General features: G+C 39.6%; 1 protein-coding gene across 1 annotated transcript; it reads left to right on the top strand.

The window, feature by feature from the left end:
- Positions 1-12,106: 12,106 nt before the first annotated feature.
- LOC127781681 (protein NRT1/ PTR FAMILY 6.3-like) lies at positions 12,107-20,397 on the top strand. Its single transcript, XM_052308689.1, has 3 exons — positions 12,107-12,546; positions 13,234-13,832; positions 19,111-20,397. Exons 1-3 carry the CDS (start codon positions 12,196-12,198, stop codon positions 19,970-19,972), a joined length of 1,812 nt encoding a protein of 603 aa, XP_052164649.1. The 5' UTR covers positions 12,107-12,195; the 3' UTR covers positions 19,973-20,397.
- The last annotated feature ends 4,499 nt before the right edge of the window (positions 20,398-24,896 follow it).

Here is a 24,896-nt window from a genome sequence, read left to right as displayed (position 1 = left end):
CGCATTTACGGCTAATTATTCTTTCAGTGGTAGAAGTTATGGGCGTCTATATTGCGTTTGTACTAAAATTATTCGGTCGAAATGCATGGAATAGAAAGATCGTTGAAATGTGAGGAAGATAATAATAACCTTAATTACACATGCCTTCTACCTGCAGAGTTAAATACATAATTATATATTAGATATTTGGTGAAAAAATTGCGAATGATATTGGAAATTTGTGCTTTCGTTTTTTAACTTGATGTTGCCATATTTCCCAATTCTGTAAATGCCACCAAAAAGTGATAGCTTGCCCTGTCCACGAAATTTGCTGTTAACCCAGGTAATATAACCATCGTCAACCTTGTTAGATTTCTTTTTAAAAAAGAAGAAGACCAAAGTGCAGTTGATAAATATATTAGACTACTGTCGAGCTAAGCCATGACGTACGTCTTGTTGCAATGCAGAAATCACCAATCCCATCAGACTTTCTCACTGAACTTAATCAGAATACATATGGATGTACACAGCCATATATGGCTAGAAACCAACCACAATGCAAATGCAATGCTACTAGATGGTCAGTCCTCTTCTTGCCGTTCCAACATGAAGCTCATGTACAATTAGCCCAACATCTGTAGTGTCACATTGACTTGTACAGTACAATCCATCTTTCTTGTTGTTTTTCTTCTGTCTTTATTTGACATTTATAGTTTAATTTGAAGCCTCACACGTGTTGATATGTAACATACTCCCTCCGTTCCCGGTTATAAGACTTTTTAGCATTGCCCATATTCATATATATATATATATATATATGTGTGTGTGTGTGTGTGAATAAATCTAGGTACGCATATATGTTTAAATTCATTAACATATATATGAATGTGGGTAATGCTAGAAAGTCTTATAATATGAAACGTACGAATTATCAAATTAAAGTAGCATCACAGAGAATCTAAAGGCAAGAATGAAAGAGAACACATGTACAAACAGTACCACCAGAGTTTTAAACCAAACACAAACAGTACTATCTTTGCTTGTCCCTGTCTATGTAGCTCAAGTAGATGGAGAACAATCTATCAATTGGTATGTACTACCTCCGTATTTAAATATACAGACACTGTACGTACTTCTCTTTATTTAAATATATGATACTGTTAATTTTATTTGGTCTTGTGTGCAACTTTGACCACTATTTACTGTTAGAATATAATGATATTATCTCACAAAAAAATAATATTATAGTATTGAAAAATGTACCCATATGATTTTTATGTTTTCAAACTAAATATTTTTGAGAGCTATGAATGATTATTACTTATTAAAGTTTCAAAAGTTCCACGTAATACAAACCAACAATATCATATATCTAAATGCGGAGGGAGTATCTCCAAATTGTTTGAACCTTGCTAATTTGGATGCAATTTTGTAAGAATTTAATTGAAACCATTCAAGTGCTGCAGAAATATGTGGATTCCCTCATTGCAAGCAATGCATAACGGTCCGTGGTGGAAAAACCTAATCTCTATTACCTGAGTTAAAAAAAAAACCTTAAAAGCTTCAAGATCAGGAGATTAATGGGTAGACAAAACAAGGAAGAGAGAGAGATTTTGGTATCACTCTCACAGATGAGGTAGGGTACAATTACAATCATGGAACCCTATGGAGGAAGAAAAAGGAATATGTCTGCTTATTGTTGCTTGGAGAGAAGCAACACTTGATTTGTGTGCCAGGATCAAACTCTAGCTAACTTGTTATTCCAGCCTCATTAGCCATGCACAACTCCCTTGCATCCATTCATGGTGGTCCTAACCTAAACCAAAAGGGAGATCACAAGATATATAATGTTCCTTCGTTGAATTCCTAGAGAGGGTCAGAACTGTCTCACTTTCTTCACAATTTAGGCACAAACACTAGTTCCCAATGCATGAAGATGAGATTAGTTCGAATCTAAATCCAACAGCTATGGAGAAAATGACACCATTCATGTTAAAACCATAGCCGCAAATATATAAGTTCAAACTAGGAATATGTAGCGGAAAAATACGGAAAATCTATGAGGATGTGATGCACGTACCCAAACATTATAAGTATCTTTCTCCAAGTTGATGATCGATAATGTTCTTCATGAGTTGAATGCAACAGGGAATTTGGCAACCTTTGAATCCAAGCAAGAAAGGAACTTTTTCATGACGAATTCACTTCTTTAGGAACATTTTTTCAGGACCATTTCATGAATTGATACCACAATTTGAGTAGTCATTTTAACAGGCCAGATTTTTTTTTTTGTGAAATGGAGATGGACAAATATTAAGGGAGTAGATTTGAGAGCTCTGATTGTTGGCTGAAAACATTAACTTGATTTTTGTAATTTGTACATTCTATAATTCTCTGCCCTCTTGTACATGGACACACTTATATTTATCGCCCTAAGTGGTTGCATTGGCGAATACAGAAAGAAATATCATGGGAGACTGGACAAACTAGATAAAGCTCTAGCCCCTTTTGCCATGGATGTATGGTTTCAAGAGGGTTCAGTGGAGGCTCCTATAGTCGGAAAAATTATTTAGTATAAATCACATATGTAGTGGAAACTATCGTTGGATTAAAAAAAATGAACGCTGAGATTTATCCATGTCATCAATGGTAAAAATTTTACTCCCAAATTCAACAATAAGTAAAAATTTTACTGAGAATAAAACATTTACTCTTGGTGATATGGATGAATCTCTGACAGCCCTTCTTAGATCGATCGATATAGTTTTTAGGTTGGCACTACATATGTGATTTGTACTACTCCCTCCGTCCCAAAATATAAGTATTTTTGGACTTCAACATAGTTTCGATATACTACTTTGACCAACAATATTCATAAAAGTAATATGTTTTAAATAGAGATAATTGCATAATATAAACTTTTTATATCGCATGAACTTTTTATGTAAAAGATCGTACCTTTAGCACTTCTCATATCAAATATACTAGAGGATGCCCCGCGCGTTGCCGCGGGACTTGGTTAACATCAATTTGTTAGATAAGAGGTATAATCTCAAGAAGAAACAAAAGAAACAAATAGCTTTCTTGGAGAAATTCTTTTTAGCAGCCCTATCAAAAATTTGTAGATAATTTAGGTAGCACATATCAACTGAAGGAGCGTTCAGCATAAAGCTCTTTTATACGGATTAACGGGCTGGATACATGTAGATGTGTGTGGAGATGGACCAATGTATTCATGTGGGCTACATTTGGCACTGAGGAGGCCAAGAGACTCACCCGGTCGGTGACTGATGGGTTGGGCTCTATGATGCATTCCATCCAACGTCTGAGAAGCAATCTAATACATTCATCCAACGGTTCACAATTTGATGATGACGTGAAAGCACGAGGTTTGAGCTTTTGGCCTTAACTTTATAGAAAGAAGGGATTAGCTTGTTTACTTGATGATGTTGTTTGTAATAGTAATTGCATCTAATGGGTTATATAACTCATATAGCAAAAGAGGATTTGCCCTTGGCAGCAACAGTGCTTGTGCACCGTCGACTTTGCTAAGCTAGAAAGTAGATGCACACATATAAACCCACAACCGTTATTAATATCGATTTCTCTAGTAGTACCACTTCTTACTAACGTTACACATGAATATATTCGGAAAAGAAAAATACAAGCTACACCTACACGTGCAGTTCTATCAAAACAAGAACCAAAAAAGAAAAAAAAAAGCTACACGTGCAGTTTAATTTACCACGCGAAGAGCAGAGAATTTATTCAGAAAAAAGAACGAAAGTAAAAAAAAGGAAACAAGATTACAGAAATGAAAATATGACAACACGATCACTGACAGCCTCCTCCTCAATGGGCATCGAATCCTCAATGGGCTACCGGCCGGACAGGTCACTGGTCGCCGGCCAATCCGCCGGTGACAAGTCAGCATGGCCGTCGCTGACGTGGCGCTCCAAGAGCTCTCCACGTGTTCTTCTTCCTCGCCCTGATGTTATTGTAGCTGAAGGAGAAATTCAGAGATAAAGGTTCAGATATAGATGCAGATGCTGTGCAGTGCTGAGCTGCCCGGAGACGCAACCGTCGCTGGCCGGCGGCGGCCGGTGGTGGCGGCGGCACGCGTCGACCTCGCCGGCGGCATCTCAGCCTATCAAGAATCACATCAGATTAAAATAATCAATCATAATTATTGTGAATTATTTGTGTTGTTCTTTCTCTTCTTGCTCAGCTCTGGCTTATTAGGTGTTTTTTTTTGGGCCAGATAGTGAGATAAAGAATATAAATGATGCTTTGAATTAATTCCATATTTTAGTTGCCCTTTTATGGGGGGCATTTCTGCCTCCCCTAGCAATAACCTGGCTATGATCATTATCAAGTTGATCAGCTGGAATATTTGATAGGCTGGATGACTTCCCAATAGGAGCATCAATTTAATTCAATTCTCTTCCCCCTTCATTTTCTTTCCTTTTCTTCATTCAATGTGTGCCACTGATAAGATATTTTGTATTCGGTTAGTACGATTCGTATTTTCAAATAATCTTGTCGGTCGAAGAAAAGTACAGTTTAAAATGATAAATCTTGTTAAATGAAATCATGAATTGGCTAATGAGGCGCGCTTGTTTTTTTTCTTCCATTTGATCCACTGTAATAAAAAAAAACCAATGTAATCATCTCACATGGTTTATTCCGTTTTGATATCTTAGATTCCTAGCTCCACTCGTGCAAGCGTAATATGGTTTTGATGTTATATATGATTTTGTCAAAAGGTATGGTGGGTGAGGTAACCAATCTTTGCATGTAACCTATGGAGTTATGACAACTATAACCACAAAAATATTCTCAGGAAGAGGTCAAGAGGACCAAATATTTGTAATATAACTTAGATCACACCAAAATATGGGATTACGGGCTACATATTAAAATCACTTTATGCCAAACCCTTTTGAGTTACAAGAAAAAACACAAATATCTCTATTAATTATTTATCTTGTTAGTACCTAGTATTAAAATATCCGGTGGCAATAAAATTGGTTTCAAATTTCACTGACATATTCAGTGCGTACTTATAACATTGTTTTGTACTCATTTAAATTAGAAATATGATTAAGGAACAAAGGTGGAAATTGTACCATCTGAATTGTTAATGTGGCTGATTCATTCTCTTCTTGGCTTTTAATTTATTAGCACATGAATTTATTAACTGGAAATAGATTGAAAGCGGGTCAGCGTGCACAGTTCTCTAGGAGGGAACCCTACAAGATGAAAGAATATTTTGGATATTGTCTATTATGTACTTATTAGAATTATATATAAATCTAGGTCGAATTGAAAAAAAAAGAGAAAGGCACTAGTGAACCAATTGACCCTGTTGGAATGTGATTGAACCGTTATGAGGGTTTTATATATCGCAAGAGTGAAGAAATTTTAAAACAGATTCTGGATCTAAACCTGAAGTTTTGTCAAGTGCCACAAAACAAGTTTTGAGTATCAAATTCAAAATTTATTGTTGTAGTGAGCACTAGTATTATGAAAAAAAAAGTATACTTAAATTATTTGTCATAAAACTAACCTTTAAGGGATTCCAATTGTGTGTCACCCCACAGATAATCTATGTTACCAATTAAATTGTTCTTGTAGGTAATTAATTGGTTCCCTTCCTATATATTCATTCTTTTCTAGAAAGATACATTCACAAGACTTATATATACCCTTTTTGGAGAAAGATACATTCACAAGACTCTTGCACTTTTGAGTTTTGAGGGAACAAAGGAATTTCTATGGTTATTCGATAATTACATGCATCGACAGAAAAAAAAAACATTGGTTTACTATTATTCGATCCTATCCAATTGATCGATAACTCTTGTTTAGTACATTCCGATTGTATATTGCCTCTTTTTTCATCAAATATTAAGAAAAACATGTGAAAAATCAAAATCTACTCGTTTTGGCTTAACTAGGAGAAAAATAATGGTGTAGGTGTCTTATCTCAAAGAACCTTCACATTACAACAACTTAACTACCGTTTGTCCCAATTATGACCGGAGAATAAACGTAAATGTAACGAAATTTCTAGTTTTCTGATAGCGTCTAGAAGAGACCCAAATCGATCCAAGTCCGTGACTGTGTGTGACATGATTGATCGTTCGATCTCCCACGTAAGACCACTCCTTTTGTTTTTCTTCTTGATGTTTATGATGATTAATTGCATCGTTATTGTAATGATTTGTTCTTAATAACATTTGTGTGTTATCTTCCTATTTCATCCTAGAAGCAAAAGCATATTGTACACCTCTCTAATCTCGTTTAGACGTATTCCATCCGTATAGAAGTTTAAAAACTTCTATATATTAATGAATCTAAACATATATATATATATATATCTAGATGCATTTTTAAAAATTGGTTTTTTTAATGGAAGGTATATGTTGGGCATGACTGTTATAAAACCAGCCCCGAAATCGACATTGGTAGCTTAACACGGAAGAAAACGCCATAAGAGATCCAAAACGATAGCGACACCGAGACACGATATTTGGTAACGGAGTTCAGCCGTAGCCTATATCTCCGGGGCACTGATTACGGGCGCTCCTCCCCGATCCAGTATATACAGCATATCAGAGTTACAACGACTCACAGCCGATCGACGCCGGCAGCCGCTCCCTCTCGCTATGCTAAGTCGCCATGCGGTTACAACAGGCACGCCCCTCTATTTATGAGAGATCCTAGGATAGAGTCCGACTCATACTCTAGTCCTAATACCTATTACAACTCTAAGTCCTAAACTGTAACCGACTACGTACACATATTCGACACAAACTCTAACAAACTCCACCTTGGCGAATATGCCACGCCAACCTGAATTTGTTACTTGCTCGAACCTCCGTGTACCAGGACTTGAGTTGGTTCTACCGCAGCTCACGCCGAGCCGCCCGACGAGCCTACGCCAGGCTCACCGCCTTTAGGATCGTGGACAGCAACACCAGCATACCCATCTTCCATGACTCCACCTACAACAGCACTCCCTTGTAACTTGTACAAACATGAGCTTGTCCTCTAACCAGTCATAACAGTCTTGCCGTCCTTCATGATATTCACGGTCTTCCTATCAGAATCCACCTGATACAACCAACCCGTCTCATGTAGGCTCCCAAGCAAAATCAAACTCTTCCTTAGTCCCGGCACGTGTCTCACATCTGAAAGTAGCACCTCGTTTCCATCATACATCTTGAACTTGACATCGCCCACTCCAACAACACGATAACTCATGTCATCGCCCAAGTAAACAACACCAAAATCACCAGATTTGTATGAAGAGAACCACTCCCGCTTCGATGCCACATGATAGGAACTGGTTGAGTCCAACATCCACGCTTCTCCAGACTTCTCGTCAGACACTGTGAGAATCTCATGACTGCTGCTATCTGAATCATCACCATGAGCTGCTAAACTTGCAATGCCACCTTTCCTCTTCTTCAGTAACGGGCAATTCCTCCTTATATGTCCAAACTCATGACACTTATAGCACCGCGCCCCCTTCTCCTTGCTCTTCGACACCCCTGTTTCATGATCATGCTTCGCCTTGACTAGCAAACTCTCACCCTGAGAAGCCTCCGTTGTCTCGTTTTTCTTTGATCTTCTCAAGTCTCGTGCAAGCAACGACGAAATTATCTCCTCAGTTTTGACAGTATCCTTGCCGTGCGTCAGGGTAGTCACCACATGTTCATAAGACGGTGGAAGCGAGCACAGAAGAATTATGGCCTTGTCTTCATCATCCAGTTTCACATCTAACTTACTTAGATCCACAACCAACTGATTGAAGACGTCCACGTGCTTCCTAAGATCTGACTCCTCTTGCATCTGCAAACCATACAACTGTTGTTTGAGATACAACTTACTCGTCAGCGACTTGGACATATACAGGCTTGCCAACTTGTCCCAAATTTCCTTCGGCGATTTTTCATCCATGACCTGGTACATGACAGAATCCGAGAGACTCAAGCGTATTGTTGTAGCTGCCTGCACCTTCATCTCATCCCACTTGTCAGCATCCATCTTTTCCAGCATCGTCTCCTGAAGTGCCTTGAATATCCCCTGTTGAGCCAACAGATCCTTCAGCCTCATCTGCCAGAGAACGAAATTCCCGATACCATCGAACTTCACCACCTCAAATTTGGAAACCACCGTCGCCGCCATCGACGATAATCAACTCAATAGCTATTGCCCTGTTAAATTGATCTGCCCTGATTAATTGACCCACCTACTAAACTTGCACAGTCACCAGCCAGACAAAACCAACCCCTTTTTTTTCCTCCAAAAAAAAAACCGGTTCGGTTTCTTTTTCGGTCAAAAAACCAGTGAAACCGAGCGGTCAAAGGAAATCAGATCAGATCGATCCTATCCCTTTCCTTCGGCTTCCTCGCTCTCCCTCCTGTGCACGCGATTTTTTCTCCCGATGCGCTGCCGCCTGTTGACGTAAAACACGAGGCCTGGGAGATCTGCTTAACTCCAGTGTAGGTACAAAACTCACCTTCGGGTATGCTAGCGTGCCAGTTGATTTGATCCTGCAATCAACAAGAAATAAAACAAAGAAATCGCGGTCAAACCTATAAACGATAGCCGATCGGCTAGGTGCCGATGACATATCATTTATCTTTGAGCCGATGTCATATGTAAATCGATCGGCAGTCGTGAATAGATAATGAATAACTAAATCTACTCGATCGGCTGTAGATATTAACAATATATAATTCTTATATCGATATATATTTAAATCAAGTGATTGGGATAGATCGGTCGCCATGCCGAGACAGTATAAATCACTTAGATCGAAATATATATTAATAACAGGACTATATATATGTTTATAGCATAGCCGATCAGATAGATCTAGCATGTATCGGCTAATACTCCGATACTACTCTATATCAAGATATTAAAACAAGTATAATATATCAAACAAAAGCCTAATATACTTAAGTGCAATAAGATCTTGACATAAAGGGCGGACTTAACATGTCAATGAAGCATATAGAGTAAACATAGTTAAATCAGATAAGATCGGCTGAAACTCCGATGCTACCCTAATCGGCAACCAGAAAGCAGGCTAGAGATCGATATTCTAAGCACGACTTAATAGGTCAAACTCAACTGATGCAGCATTAAGTATGAAAAGAAGAACAATATCTAGACAATCAAGCTGCTGGAAGTTTCATAGAGTGGTAGATATCTCATATAATCTAAGTCAACGTTGATGTCTAACCTAATCGGCTGCCCTCTACCGATAGATTTTAGCCGATTGTAGATTAGATAGCGATATTAACAAAGATCGGCTGCCCTCTACCGATAGATTTTAGCCGATTGTAGATTAGATAGCGATATTAACAAAGATTATGTAAGATATATGATAATTCGACGAATTACATAAACAAGATTAGAGTGTCATAAAGATGGAAGCACTAATCTCGAGAACGCAAGCCGTCATAACAAGTTTTACCTCTTGTTGAAGATCGAAACCGATGCAGCTCAACCTGAAAGCAAAAACTCGTCGAAATAAAACTAAAGCAAAAAGGTGGCGATGCGCCGAAATTGTATTGAACGTGTGTGTTGATTGATTACATAGGGTTTGGGGTCTATTTATACCCGAAAATTACAAACTATGTCCATGTCGGACACGACTCTTATCCCTAACAAACTCTAAGATACCATAAGTCTTCACGGTAGACTTTTGCCCTAAATATATCTCTAAGGAAATTACATAAAACATCATAATTAATAGATACAATTGCCTTCTCAGGACTCTATCCATATGCGGCAATCATCTTGAAGCATATCAACTCAACCCGATGTTGAACACCAAGTCGTATTGTCGGAATCGGCTGTATCACTTAACCCAGTTTGATTTGGACTTAGCCAACCCGATGTTGTACAGGCGCCGCTGTCTCCCGCCGCTTTGATACCACTTGTTAGAGTGCGCAGCCCGACCCACCAACCGTGGGCCACCCAGGTCACATTGGGCCTACTCCACCACAGGCCCAACCGGAGCCACAACTTTAGGTCCTGGGCCTACACAACCCAAAAGACTAATCTGATGGGTTAGGACCGCCCCCACCTTTTAAGTCGTGTTCCTCCATCATCAATTACCGATGTGGGACTAAACCCAACAATCTCCCCTGTCACACATCGGGCCCAACAATCTTCCCCGTCACATCAACCCCATGTGACCCCGAAGACTTGTTACCTGGCCTCTCCACCATGTGACCCATGGGAATTGTTCCGGGTTCCAAGCCTTGGGCTCTGATACCACTTGTTATAAAATCAGCCCCGAAATCGACATCGGTAGCTTAACGCGGAAGAAAACGCCATAGGAGATCCAAAACGATAGCGACACCGAGACACGATATTTGGTAACGGAGTTCAGCCGTAGCCTACATCTCCGGGGCACTGATTACGGGCGCTCCTCCCGGATCCAGCATATACAGCGTATTAGAGTTACAACGACTCACGGCCGGTCGACGCCGGCAGCCGCTCCCTCTCGCTATGCTAAGTCGCCATGCGGTTACAACAGGCACGTCCCTCTATTTATGAGAGATCCTAGGATAGAGTCCGACTCATACTCTAGTTCTAATACCTATTACACCTCCAAGTCCTAAACTGTAACTGACTACGTACACATATTCGACACAAACTCTAACAATGAGTGTGATGTGTATGCATCTCTATATATACGTCGGAATTGTACTTAGGAAAAGAAGTGCTTTCAAACTCAAGAATATATCTAGTATATCTGTTATGATTTTAAAAGTCACTAGTAGTAGTAGTAATTGAATGCTTATGCGTTTTTTCATCCCATCATTATTAATATATAATATATAATATAATAATATAATAACTGAAGGGTGCATAACTTTTCAAGGTGATGTAATACATATTCTTTTTCACCAAGAAGGTGCTATAACATTTTTTTTCTAATATGTATGATTGGTGAATACGCTCTAGCACAAGATATTCATTTAATTAGTAGTTGTTAATTAAGGAAGACACACTTGTAGATAGTATGTGTATTCCATATAAACAAAAACATGTAACTAATTTTTCTATTCAAAAAAATATATAACTACTGCCACAACTTAGGGCCATTCTTTTCCTCTTACGGATTATTAATTATGATATGTCGCTTCTCAAGCTACTTAAACAACGCATATTTTAAAAAATAAGTTATTTATCAGCATTTCTTACAAAAACCAACATTTCACTTTATTTAATTCATCCATTTATGTCCTCAAATAACTGCAGTAAACTCAATTCCATCTATAATCTATCATGTACGTATTTGGTTGAATAGGTAGAATAGGTCAGGTTGGATCGAACCATATTTCAAGATGTTTAGTTTAAAGATATGTGGGATAAGGTTGATTCCGTAAGGAGAATATTCCCCAAGATCCGAGTCAGCTTCACACATTGAAAACTAGCATATCAATCCAACACATTTACTCTCTATTATTGACATGTAGATCACAACCTCCCATACATGGAAAAGACAAAACCACTCAATCTCTCATGGCAAACTGATAATGAGACCACCATAAAAATATAAGTATAAGTCTAACCCATTTCATCTTATCCCTAAATTAAACACATGCTAAGCAAGTGAAACCCATTCTACCTTAAGCTAGGTTTCATGTATAGTCCTTATCTTTTATAAGCCAAGTTAAGCAGTGAGTGCTCTTATCCAGGGATGATTTATCTTTTAAGGTTATATCCCTAGCCTATCTATCTATCCATCCATGTATCTACTCACTCTATCCCAAAATATCATAATTTTAAGACAGGATATGATATATTTTAAGACAACGAATCTGGATAAGATTTAGCTGTTTTAGGACATATGGCATACCTATCTATAATCTATCTATCTAACTCTCTTCACCCTTTGATATAAACCCAACGGTAAGTGAGGATTAATCAAGCTTAATCTCACCACTAATCAAATCATCACCATCTAATTTAACGACCATGGCCCAGTGGGCCCACGCCCACACGTGGGCCACCACCTGGGGTAGCATAGTTAGATTCTCTCCCTCGGCGAAGTATATATAGCCATGGCCCTCCCCTCCAACCTCACCACCACCACCACTCGCCTCCGACGAGCTCCTCCTCCCTCTCACTCTCACCTGCGTTTGTCGCCGGCGGCGAGGAAGAAGAGAGGGAGAGAAGATGGTGGGGATGTTGCCGGAGACCAATGCGCAGGCGGCGGCGGAGGAGGTGCTGGGCGACGCGTGGGACTACCGGGGGCGGCCGGCGGCGAGGTCGCGGACGGGGAGGTGGGGCGCGGCGGCGATGATACTGGTGGCGGAGCTGAACGAGCGGCTGACGACGCTGGGGATCGCCGTGAACCTGGTCACCTACCTGACGGCGACGATGCACGCCGGCAACGCCGAGGCCGCCAACGTCGTCACCAACTTCATGGGCACCTCCTTCATGCTCTGCCTCCTCGGCGGCTTCGTCGCCGACTCCTTCCTCGGCCGCTACCTCACCATCGCCATCTTCACCGCCGTCCAAGCCTCGGTCAGTCTGTCCCCCCACTGCTTTGACGTTCGTGCTCGCTGCTTTGACGTTCGAAGCGAGCTGAGCTCTCCGGCAACTCAGGAGAGATGGTTCTTTTCTTTTTGTTTTTAAATCTAACTCTGCTTTTTTTTTATCTTGAAAAGTTTTTTTTTACTTTTTATCTTTTGAGAATGGATGGATGGATGGATGGATGGATGGATGGTTGGTTAGTTATTTTAATTCGATGAGCAGAAAATATCCAGTGTTTTTCTCCATTTTTGGATTTTTACCATGCATAGTGGAGCAGTAAAAAAAAAAAGGATCAAACCTTTTTTGGGAGATTCTCTTGTGAAAATAACATGCACCAAAACAACAACAACAACAGTATTAATCAATTGTTAAATAAATCAAGTATCTGGACTAACCATCACCAGCAGCTACCATCATATCATGTAATTAATACCATGCCAAGATTGAATTTATTTCTTCTCACATGTTTTTCATATGATAATTTAACTAACTAATTAATTATTACAGTACAAAATGTCAGTAATTTTCCGTGGTAGTAAAATTTAAATATTAAACAAATTTCATGTACTACACATGCCAAGATTGAAAACTTTTTTTTTGCTTATATATATATATATATGTTTCATCATATATGAGATAATTTAATTAATTATAATAAGTAAAATAAATTCGTTGCAGGGGGTGACGATCCTGACGATCTCGACGGCGGCGCCGGGGCTGAGGCCGGCGGCGTGCGCGGCGGGGTCGGCGGCGTGCGAGCGCGCGACGGGGGCGCAGATGGGGGTGCTGTACCTGGCCCTCTACCTGACGGCGCTGGGCACCGGCGGCCTCAAGTCGAGCGTCTCCGGCTTCGGCTCCGACCAGTTCGACGAGTCGGACTCCGGCGAGAAGTCGCAGATGATGCGCTTCTTCAACTGGTTCTTCTTCTTCATCAGCCTCGGCTCGCTGCTCGCCGTCACCGTGCTCGTCTACGTCCAGGACAACCTCGGCCGGCCGTGGGGATACGGCGCGTGCGCCGCCGCCATCGCGGCGGGGCTCGTCGTGTTCCTCGCCGGGACGCGGAGGTACAGGTTCAAGAAGCTGGTGGGGAGCCCCCTGACGCAGATCGCCGCCGTCGTCGTCGCTGCGTGGCGGAAGCGCCGCCTCGAGCTCCCCTCCGACCCCGCCATGCTCTACGACATCGACGTCGGCAAGCTCGCCGCCGCCGAGGTCGAGCTGGCCGCCTCCTCGAAGAAGAGCAAGCTCAAGCAGCGACTCCCCCACACCAAGCAATTCAGGTAATTATTTATCCAATTTCTTTTATTTTTTGCTTAAGTAATTGATGATGATTTTTTTTATACTACCTCTGTCCCATAATAATTGTATTTCTAGGATAAATTTATTCCAAAATAATTATCACAATAGAGTATTAATGATCTCCTTAATCACTTCTCATTCAAATTTCTCTCTATTATATCCTCAACTATCATTCCGCTCTTATCTATGCACCCTTTAATAAGAGGCATCATAATCTTTCTTTTCAAAATTTAATATATGCTAAATAAACTAGAATTACAATTTATATGGGACGGAGGTAGTAGTTGATTGATTTGAATGCACAATTTGGTTCTGATGATGATTATAGATGGCATTGGTTGCTTGAGTATATATGATAATTGATTGATTGATTGATTATTTATTAGTATTAAACAACTCCTAATTGCACCATTTTCTTGTGATAATTATAGATTAATTAGCACATGGTTCAGCCATTGGCTGCTTGAGTATATATGGGTCCAACTTGCATGGACACCGATGATGTAGTGATATAGGACCATGGTTGTTCCCAACTTTTTTTAACCATAGGAGAGGAAGACAACCAAAAAAATAAGACTTGAGGCGAATTGTTTATAGATTTTAATGTGCAACATTGTGGGGTCCAATCAAATTTGCAAGTTGGGTGTAGATTCAGATTGCACTGTTCATCTTGTCCCCCTACTCCAGCTAGTTTTATCATCTTCCCCCAAGTTGCAATGTCACATGATGATGTTCACCCTACACCAATGAATGCATTTTCGTGCATTTGTAGTTATTTACCACAACACAAATGTGTCTTGTGTTTCTTAGATGTACCATCTATGGTATTGCTAACTGCGTAGGAATTTTGCGGACGGGTCCATATTCCTCTAGGGCTTGGACCCGTCTCGCCGCGGTTTCTATCCGTCACCTATTCATCACGGTACTAACCTGAACTGTCAATTGGGTCATCGACAAGTGGGATGTCGGCTATAATAGTCGCCGACAAATGGGATGTCGGCTATGACAACTGATGAACATAAGGGAGGAATTTTTTGGAAGGAATTTTTTGGATTCCGACAAGAGTTGGAGATTTTCCTCTGGATTTGTACGAAAATTAAGTGATTTTATTTTCTAGATTCTGGGACAGTCAAGAGGAAAAATTTCTGGATTCCGACGAGAATTGAACTGTTTTTCGAAATATCCCTTTCTTGAAGACAAGATGGACCTAGAGAATATAACATCTAGGATAACCAACAACCATGCATGGACTTCCATATAGGAGAAGACAAACAGCAAATTTGGCTGTGAGCAGCCAATAATTGCATGTATTCTAATCGGACAGCATGTGTCACGGACTATGCTTCCTGTAGTTCTGCTACTGACCTCCATCTGATCCTGAAAATCCTGATGAACATGTCATCCTGTGCCTGATGCTCTGCACTGAAATGCAGACTCTGAAACAGAACACTATCCTCTGAAAGATAAAACTAGTCAGAAGATATTGGAGATCATGACTCATCAGGCTGGTCGGCAGGCTATGCCAAATGGCCATTTAAGACTTCGATTAATTGGCATGTTTTTTTTATGAGTAATAGTACATTTGCAGTCTATCTATCACTCACCTTGTTCCTCCTGTGGAGAGAAAGCTGTCTCACACCTACTACTGCTGCTATCTAGTCGAAATTTCAGAGAAATTTCATGTCCTGTTTCATGGAATTTTTGTTGAAAAAGTACTAGTTTAGTGAGAGTTGAAAATTCCTGAGAGTGATTGTTTTCCAATGTTTAGGGGAAAATAGGATCAATAGTGCTTTGATGTTTTGGTGCTCTCAACATCCTGCAATTTATGATAGCTGGAAACGTTTTGGAGCAAAAGGTTGATTCAGATTCCTTGGTCCTAAAGTGTTATTAGAAAAATACCTTATTTTTGAAAAATAAATCTCGAATAATTAGCGAAGCCTAGAACACCATTCTTCAGTGTGATTAAGACATGAACATAGTAGAGTTAACCAAGTATTAACTTAGAGTGGGGGCAAGAATATTGTTAGCTAAAGCATTTAGCTCACATGTGTCATGGACTAGTACGGTGGTTGGAATAGCTTCTCAAGAGAAAAAGCTTGTATTCTAGTACTTCTGTTTGGTCTCCCATCTGGTCTGAGAGAGTAAATCGGCTGTCATTTCCTCATGTCATCTTCTTGATGATTTGATCTTGGCAAGTTAAAACAAAAGTTAACCTAATTACCATTCAAAAATGCCAGTACATGTCTCATCAGCATCAACTTTTTATCACTTGCGGAGTGTTTGGCTAATGGGATAGGGAAATGATTTCCCACCCACAAAAATGCATCTTTAAATCCTAACTATTCATTCTTCCAGTTCCATTTAATCCTAACCCTTCATTGATTTCCCAATCCTAATCCCACTCCCCATTTCCCATTATCCAAACACACCCTTGAAGTATTTAACCATATCATGGAGTTAGCTTGTGAAAGTCAAATCTCATTTGCTCTATAAATAAACTATATAACCTAAAAAGTCTTATTTCTACATATTATTTATCAAATCAAAGTGACATTGCTTCAAAGAGAGGTTAAGCCTCTCTTTGAAGCCTTGAAGAAGCTGTGCTTATCTGCTACTATTGCAAACACAGTACAGTAGGATCAAGCATTAGAACTCTTAAGAAAATATTCAAGAATCACAAGTTACTAATAGTGACTAAACATACACGTGTGTACAAGAAATTCCATGATGAGAACTCCATTGTGGGCCATTAGAAAGCTAATCCAAAAGCAACTAGTAAAAAAATATGGCATATCGTCTCAATTATTAGCAGACTGTTTCTGAACAGGACCGAGACGTGTGCACACCGAAAGTTAGAGGCCAGGAAAAAGGTAGAAAAAAACAGAAGAAAGTTAGCCCTAGAAGCCACAACTAGCTTAACAAGAGCTAGTGTATCATTTTGTGTAGGCAATCTCCATCTTGCAAGTGATCAGGACAAGGAGATCTAAGCAGCAAACCTCTCTCTGTCTCTCTTGTCTTTCTCTTTCTCACATGCATCTGCCTTTCATTTTGGCATGGCTCACTTGGAGTTGCATTGCACATCTGTCCATTTTCTTGATGCTTCAAAAGCAATGGGGATCATTCATCTCCATGGATTGGACCATATGCAAAAGTAGCTTGAGAAAAGGAAGGAGGGGCATGTGAGCAGTGTAGTTTTAGCATTGTGGGTCTCCCCTATAGTTGTCTTAGGTTGGTGAGGTTGATGGGAGAAACTAAATCTACCCCCCATAGTTATTATTATTGTCCGCATCGATAAAAAAGTTACCTTCTCTTCCCCTATAGTTATCTTAGGTTGGTGAGGTTGATAGGAGAAACCAAATCTACCCTCCGTAGTTATTATTATTGTTCGCATAGATTAAAAAGCCGCCTTTTAAGTCAAAAGAGCAGTGGTGATATGTGAGAATTCAGGTACACCTCGTGGTTAATTAATTACACTTTTTAAGCCTGCGAGCGACACTTGTCGTGTCACTCACCTCGAGATTCATGGCTGTTATTTTAGTTAGGCACACGTGATCACATTCATTTTAGCCATGGTGGTCAGCCTCAGCACGGATATAGTAGGGCAGAGTTCAAGAAAAATGCCTTCATGGCAACTTCCCTGCCATGAACTCTTCAGCCCCATGGTGTTCCACATGATAAAGTTCAGCTCCTTTTTTTGAACAGTAACAATCAAAGTCATGTCAGATTAACACTTTGAATAAAAACATTATGAGATTATGTTTTATCTTATCGATAGGTTGGTGTCAGTCTACATGGTTGTTTAGTCTCTGTTCGATCTGTCAGTGTCTCCAGATTATGAACTCACATCTTCAGAGTTTATCTGGGGATGTATAGAGCCGCAGATGCGTATATGATTATTATCAACATTGCATCAAATCACATGAAAACATGTTGCTTGTTCCTGATACTAATTAGTAGCTTGACAGATCAGATCAACTTGTGCAAATGGGAAGAATACTGCCAACTATGAGACACACTTGACAAATTGTTTAGTCCTTAGTTTTGGCTGGAAACTCTGACGATGTTGTTTTCAGAAAGATAAGCCCTGGAAGACTTAGCTGCTGACGACGATTCCCTCACGAAATGAGAGGGTGATTTTAATTTGACGAATAGATTATAGATGCTCATGTTAATGCGGGCATAATCAGAGCAACTAACTGGGATAAAATTGTTTTAGTGTTATGATTGGATTTGTGTCTTGTTCTTGTGAAGCATCTTGTTTCTGTGACCACTGCTTTAGCTTGCACACGACCTCCTTGCCTTTTTTTTTCTTTGGTCCCAAAGGTGAAAAGAACATTGCAATAGCTTTTGTTTCAATTAAAATAGGTCAATGATAGACATAAGTATTGCAAAAGTCTTACTTTATATGTTTTCTGCAATCACTGCCTAAACTTTTTGAAAAGTTACCAAGTTTGCAAAAATTGCTGATGAGGTTTCTGAATCTGAACTCTGAAGAGAACAACTCAATCCTTCGAAATTCCTGCATGCTGATTGAAAGAATTAGCTGACGATTGTACTACACATGGTTGAAACTGAACTGACAATTGATGTACACGTGTTTGAAACTTAAGTGAAAATTGATGGACACATGGTTGAAACTTCAGTGACAACTGTAGTACACATGATTGAAACTTAACTGAAAGTTATGCACACAAGATTGAAACTCAACTGACAATTGTACTATACATGGTTGAAAATTTTAACTGAAAATTGATGCACTCATCATTGAAGCTTAAACTGAAAATCGATGCACACATGATTGAATCTTAACTGGAAATTGATTTTTTTTTCTTTTTGCAAGTAAGCTTAATAAACTCTGCACTACACATGATTGCAACTTGACTGAAATTGATGCACACATGATTGAAACTCAACTGACAATTGTACTACACATGATCGAAACTCAACTGAAAATTGATGCACGCATGATTGCAGCTTCACTGAATATTGATGTACACACACATGATTGAAACTTAACTGAAAAAACTTAAATGTACAATACATATTATTGAAACTTAACTGAAAAAACTTGATGCACAATACACATGATTGAAACTTAACTGAACAAACTTGATGTTACAATACATATGATGATTGAAACTTAACCTGAAAGAACTTGATGTACAGTACAATACAAATGGCTGAAACTTGGTAGTAACTGAAAACTGATGTTCTTCTGCAAGTAAGCTTAACAAAAGTTGCAAATGTTTTTCTCCTCAGGTTCTTGGACCATGCGGCGATCAACGACGCGCCGGACGGCGAGCAGAGCAAGTGGACGCTGGCGACGCTAACGGACGTGGAGGAGGTGAAGACGGTGGCGAGGATGCTGCCGATCTGGGCGACGACGATCATGTTCTGGACGGTGTACGCCCAGATGACCACCTTCTCCGTGTCCCAGGCGACCACCATGGACCGCCACATCGGCGCCTCCTTCCAGATCCCGGCGGGCTCCCTCACCGTCTTCTTCGTCGGCTCCATCCTCCTCACCGTGCCCATCTACGACCGCCTCGTCGTGCCCGTGGCGCGGCGCGCCACCGGCAACCCGCACGGGCTCACCCCGCTCCAGCGCATCGGCGTCGGGCTGGTGCTGTCCATCGTCGCCATGGTGTGCGCCGCGCTGACGGAGGTGAGGCGGCTCCGCGTGGCGAGGGACGCGCGCGTCGGCGGCGGCGAGGCTGTGCCCATGACCGTGTTCTGGCTGATCCCGCAGTTCCTGTTCGTCGGCGCCGGCGAGGCGTTCACCTACATCGGCCAGCTCGACTTCTTCCTCCGCGAGTGCCCCAAGGGGATGAAGACGATGAGCACGGGGCTGTTCCTGAGCACGCTCTCGCTGGGGTTCTTCGTCAGCTCGGCGCTCGTCGCCGCCGTCCACAAGCTCACCGGCGACCGCCACCCCTGGCTCGCCGACGACCTCAACAAGGGCCAGCTCCACAAGTTCTACTGGCTCCTCGCCGGCGTCTGCCTCGCCAACCTCCTCGTATACCTCGTCGCCGCCAGGTGGTACAAGTACAAGGCCGGCCGCGCCGCCGCCGCCGGCGACGGCGGCGTCGAGATGGCCGACGCCGAGCCATGCCTCCACTGATCCACACCGTCCATCCATCCATCCATCGGACGGCTACGATTTCTTCTTCGCATCTTGTACTATATATATACTAGTATACTACTAGTACGTACGTACGTACGTGTGTACCAAGCGAGGCGTGTATGCGTATACGTATACGTGTACGTGTGCCTGCGTGTAGTATAATGGAATTAATAACTTGTTAGAGGGGGGAAACAGTAAAAAAAAATGACGAAATTAATGGTGGGGATTAGGGAGAGATTTTTAAGGGTGGTGGTGGTGGGGTCGGGGTGTCAGTGACTCGAGGTTGGTGCATTTTGTGTCGTGTGGGAGAGTCTTCGTGGTGTGGTAAAAAAAAAAGAGAACACCACGGCTTCATCAGTGTACAATCATCCGATCGAAAGGAAAAGATGAAAAAATTGCGTGCTTTTCATTAACCTACAAAATCATTGTTGTGTCCCAGTTCATCCATTGTCTATTTGTCTCCTTTGACAGTGTCTTCTTCACATTTGACATGATGTTTTTCTTTTCGTATAATGCAAGATGACATGTGACATATTGTTTCTTTAAAAAAAACATATAACACATACATACGTTCATATACACGTATGCACAATTACCCTTATAAGCAACTCTCCAAACAATAGGCATTTTTTTTTAAGTCAGAGACTCATGTACACGTGTTGAGTCAGTGATTCAAAAAAAAATAGTAATAATATGACCAAGCGCGAAGTGAGGTACGTAAAAAAAAAGTGTCATAATGTGACCAAGTGCAAAGACACTCAACTAGTTAGGTTCTGGTTAGGGTCACAGTAAGTGTAGCTCAACTAGTTAGATTCATGTCGCCAAGTGCAAATTGACGTAGCTTAAAAAAATAGCCAAATTTTTTATTTATAATAATTAATAATATTTAAATTAAATAATTAGTAATTCCTTGTGAGTATTTACCAAAATAAGAAGGACGCTATTCTAAACAGCTTCCGTATCAGGACGCTCCTGTAAACAGCGTCCGCGGATGGACGCTAATCCAAACGACGTCTAGACCGGTGTAGCCACTTCAAATGCAGCGAACCGAGCAAAAGAAAAAAAAGGAAGAAAAATTACGACGGCGCTAGGGTAGGTTGCCGCCGCCGCCGTTGCCTCCTTCCACCGTTTTCCTCAACATCGGGAGGCTGTAGCAGACGCCTGCCCCCGGGAGGCCCTCACGTCCGCCCGCATCGATTCCAGAGGACGTTGCCATTGGCGGCTTCCAATTTGGGAGGCCGAAGGTTGTTGTCCTCCCTGGAGGCTGCTGCTGCTATCTGCTCGACTCCTGAGAGACCGTTGAATTCCATTATCCTGATAAAGTACGTATGAACACAATGTATACAGTAGTTGATCAATGGTAATTAGCTAAACGTATGCATGGGCACCTGTTGCCTCCCACCGAAAGACATAAGTAGATCAATGTGAAAGACATGCATGTCTTGCAGTTCACCTGTCACCAGCGAGCAGCCAACGAACTTGCCGCTCAAGACGCTGTGGCTGGATTGATGGCGCTGAGTATTGGACAAATCCAAGGCGCCGGCGTCGACAAGGACAGTAATAGTGGCGACGTGGTTTGCAGGGTGAAGCGTACGGAATATAGCCCCCCGATCGAAGGCGAATACGACGACACCGGTGATCCCTGACCCTAGCTAGGTTGAACAACTTTTGTTTCAACTAGAAAGATAGCCCGCGCACATGCGCGGGCACCTTCTTATATAATGAGTGAAATTTTATTATGAATATTTATGTGTGGGTGTTTTTTATTAAAATATTTTTTATTATATTATAAAGTTAAATGTATTTTGTGTGATTTGAGCGCTGATTATTTTCTTATAATTACCCTTGTAACATTTAAATTCTAAAATAAAATTACTTGAGAACATGTGGTTTTGAATTGATGAGAAAATATTGTGTCGAAACAAAGGAGGTGGTTCCTATAAGAAAATTCAGGATATTTAACTCCCCAGTAGGATATCTTTCAACCAAAAAAAATCCAATAATATCAATTTTTTGATTGATTGTATTTTATTTATATATATTTTCTTTCATTCAAACAGAACTCGTAAAATGTTTGAATTTTTCTATTTACAGTGGGTTTTAAATCTAACAACATTTGCTCCCGCCTCAAGGTTGTTCACTGTTAAGATTCCTAGGTGCAACCCACATGCTTATTGGTATGATGTTCAACTGGCCACACATTTATTTTTAATCTATTGTCTATATTGCTAGATAAATACCTATTATGATTAGTGACTTCATAGATCATATGTGTAATTGGGATGCTATGATCATCTTTCTTATGAATATTTATTTATCTCCTAATAAGATCGTTTTAAAAGTATCAAGGTCAATTTGTATAGGTACATAGCCCTCATAGGCATGTTAAGAGAAATTAATTAAGGTAGTAGAAAGTCGTTAGACGCCTGACAGGATATAAGTAATAGATGGAGGTCCATTTGTGTATTTTTTACATATAGATAATTTTAATTTCAGTTGATAAGGAGATAAAAAATAGAGAAAAGAATGGCGCACGCTGTACGCGAGCAGGGAGGAAGGGAGATTTCGGATGTTCTTTTTCTAAATGATTAATCTAACAAACTAAAATTATGTGTCAGATGTTTAAGTCGAAGATGATGGTCGAATGTTTTATTTTCTTGTCAGAATTTTTACGATTTTCTCTTATTTAAGAGAACGACGTAATATCTTAAGAGTGTATTTTCTCCGATTTAAGAGAACGACATAATATCTTAGAAGCATTTATAAGATGCGTACTTTTTACTGTGTTACAATGTTGGGGGGGGGGGCTATTTTTTTAATATTACTCATAGATCTGTTCATTTACTTTTATTAGATATAATTTAATTATTATCAAGTTATATACGATGACAAAAATATATATCATTAATTTTTATAGTTTTAAAATTGCTTAAATGACACGCAAAAGTCAGAAAATGTAGCCCAAATTAATGTGACATTTCTCTCTTTACAGTTGAATTAAAGAGGACATGAGTTTTAAAATGTAAAATATCTAAAGACATAAGCAGATCAAATATTAGCATTATAATTTAGATGCTGCATTTGCTTAATTGTTTGGCATACAATTTTTGCTTTTCTAAAAGAATGAAAATAGGAGAAAAAATAGGTGAAAAAAGGGGTGAAAGAATTAGGGGGGGGTTGAGCAGATGTACGTACGTACGTACATGCAATTGCCAACAGGCCGAGGTGGGCCTAGGGATAAGGATATGTTTTTTTCTAATAAATCTAATGGTTACAAATAATGGTCCACAAAATTTAATAAAAATCAACGGTTATACGTTGTGTCCTTTTAAGAATTTCTCTAATTTATAGGATGCCACGTGGCGGCTTAGGAGCATTTATAGGATGCCACGTGGAGGCTTAGGAGCGTTTGTAGGAAGTTTAGTGTTGATTAATTTTTTATTATAAATCCTTATGTGGAAGACTTTTAAGGAAAAAGTCGAATTACACCCTTAAACAATAAGAACGGTACGAATTGTCCCGGTTATATATAATCTGATCTCTCACCATCGTTCACAAACATATAAACTAATATATTTTTTGTTTTGTTTTTTCTTTTATTATACATCTGATTTACCTATGTATGTTCATGGGTAATATACGATGGAATAATCTATATTTTCAAAATTATTTGTCCTAATTATTAACATTATATAGATGAGAATGACATAATTAAAAAGATATAATGTGGTTCTATGCGGCATTTTCGATGATATGTGTATATGTTTTTTCTAGCAAATACTAAGCACATTCTTTTTCCTTTTTTTGGAGACAAATATTTTTTCTCTTAGGATAGGTGTGTGTATGTGTATTTATATGATGGGTGAGCACACGTTTATATATGCGCTCATGATTGCTTTTTTTAAGGAAACATGATTGCCTTATACATCATTAGTAAAAAAATACTTTCAAAAAATTTAGCGAGATGGCGTGAAGCGGTGCTGCGGCCGCGTGAATTCTTTGACAAACTCGCCAAGGGTGGTTGCTACTCATATGCACAATTTGAGGAAAATCTCAGAGCCACAAAGAAAGAAAGAAAAAAACTACTCGATGGAGCTGATCTTGTACACATTCTTCTTTTTTTTCCTTTATGACATCTCTTGCGTAGATATAGATATAAAATAATGGTTGAAAATAATATATCCACGGGTTATGTATAAATAACTAGCTAGATTTTGTTTTTTATATATAGGATGACCCTTATATATATACAGTACATACTCCTGGGTGTATATAACTATTTTTCTATATATTTTTTCTTAGATAAGCACGGGATATGCAATATTTGATACTTAATTAATCTTACGCTGATGGCATGCTTTGTTTCGCGTGTCCTAGATAAGCTCATCCAATGAGATAGACCGAATGAAGCTTAAGAGATAAAAGGGCATCCACATGGTGTAAAAAATATATATGGTTGTTAATTTTCCAAAAAAAATATATGAATACAGAAACATAGAATATATGAAAATACATTCTTGATAAATTTAATAATGTCATTTGGATATATCAGTATTACACAATAGGGAGTGAGTAAATTTTTAAAATGCTACTCAAAATTTAAATTGTTTTTTAATTATAAGTCCAATTTAATTGTGATATACAATCATATAGTCTATAATGTTAATTATTAATATTTTTTATGGATGTTTCAATGAGATGCGCTATTTAGAATAAAACTTAAAATAACATATATTTTTACAACTTAAAACATATGGTTAACATGAACTTTTTAGTTTTTCATCTAATCTAAGTATATAAGAAGGAAAAAGAAAAGGACATAGAGGGGATATGTACGTACATCGGACATACGGACATACAGGTCCAAGGGACACGGCCGAGTAACGTGGGATTTTTTTTAGATAGATTGATTTGTTTTTTC

This window comes from Oryza glaberrima, chromosome 8 (assembly GCF_000147395.1).
Source record: "Oryza glaberrima chromosome 8, OglaRS2, whole genome shotgun sequence".
Taxonomy (NCBI): domain Eukaryota; kingdom Viridiplantae; phylum Streptophyta; class Magnoliopsida; order Poales; family Poaceae; genus Oryza; species Oryza glaberrima.
This window is presented reverse-complemented; position numbering and strand designations above follow the sequence as displayed.

What these genes read in the sequence shown, in the direction of transcription:
- LOC127781681 (XM_052308689.1), top strand. Translation starts at nt 12,196, where the DNA reads ATGGTGGGGATGTTGCCGGAGACCAATGCGCAGGCGGCGGCGGAGGAG. An exon ending in TCACCGCCGTCCAAGCCTCG is followed by an intron (nt 12,547 to 13,233) that starts GTCAGTCTGTCC and finishes AATTCGTTGCAG; the next exon opens with GGGGTGACGATCCTGACGAT. An exon ending in CCCCACACCAAGCAATTCAG is followed by an intron (nt 13,833 to 19,110) that starts GTAATTATTTAT and finishes TTTTCTCCTCAG; the next exon opens with GTTCTTGGACCATGCGGCGA.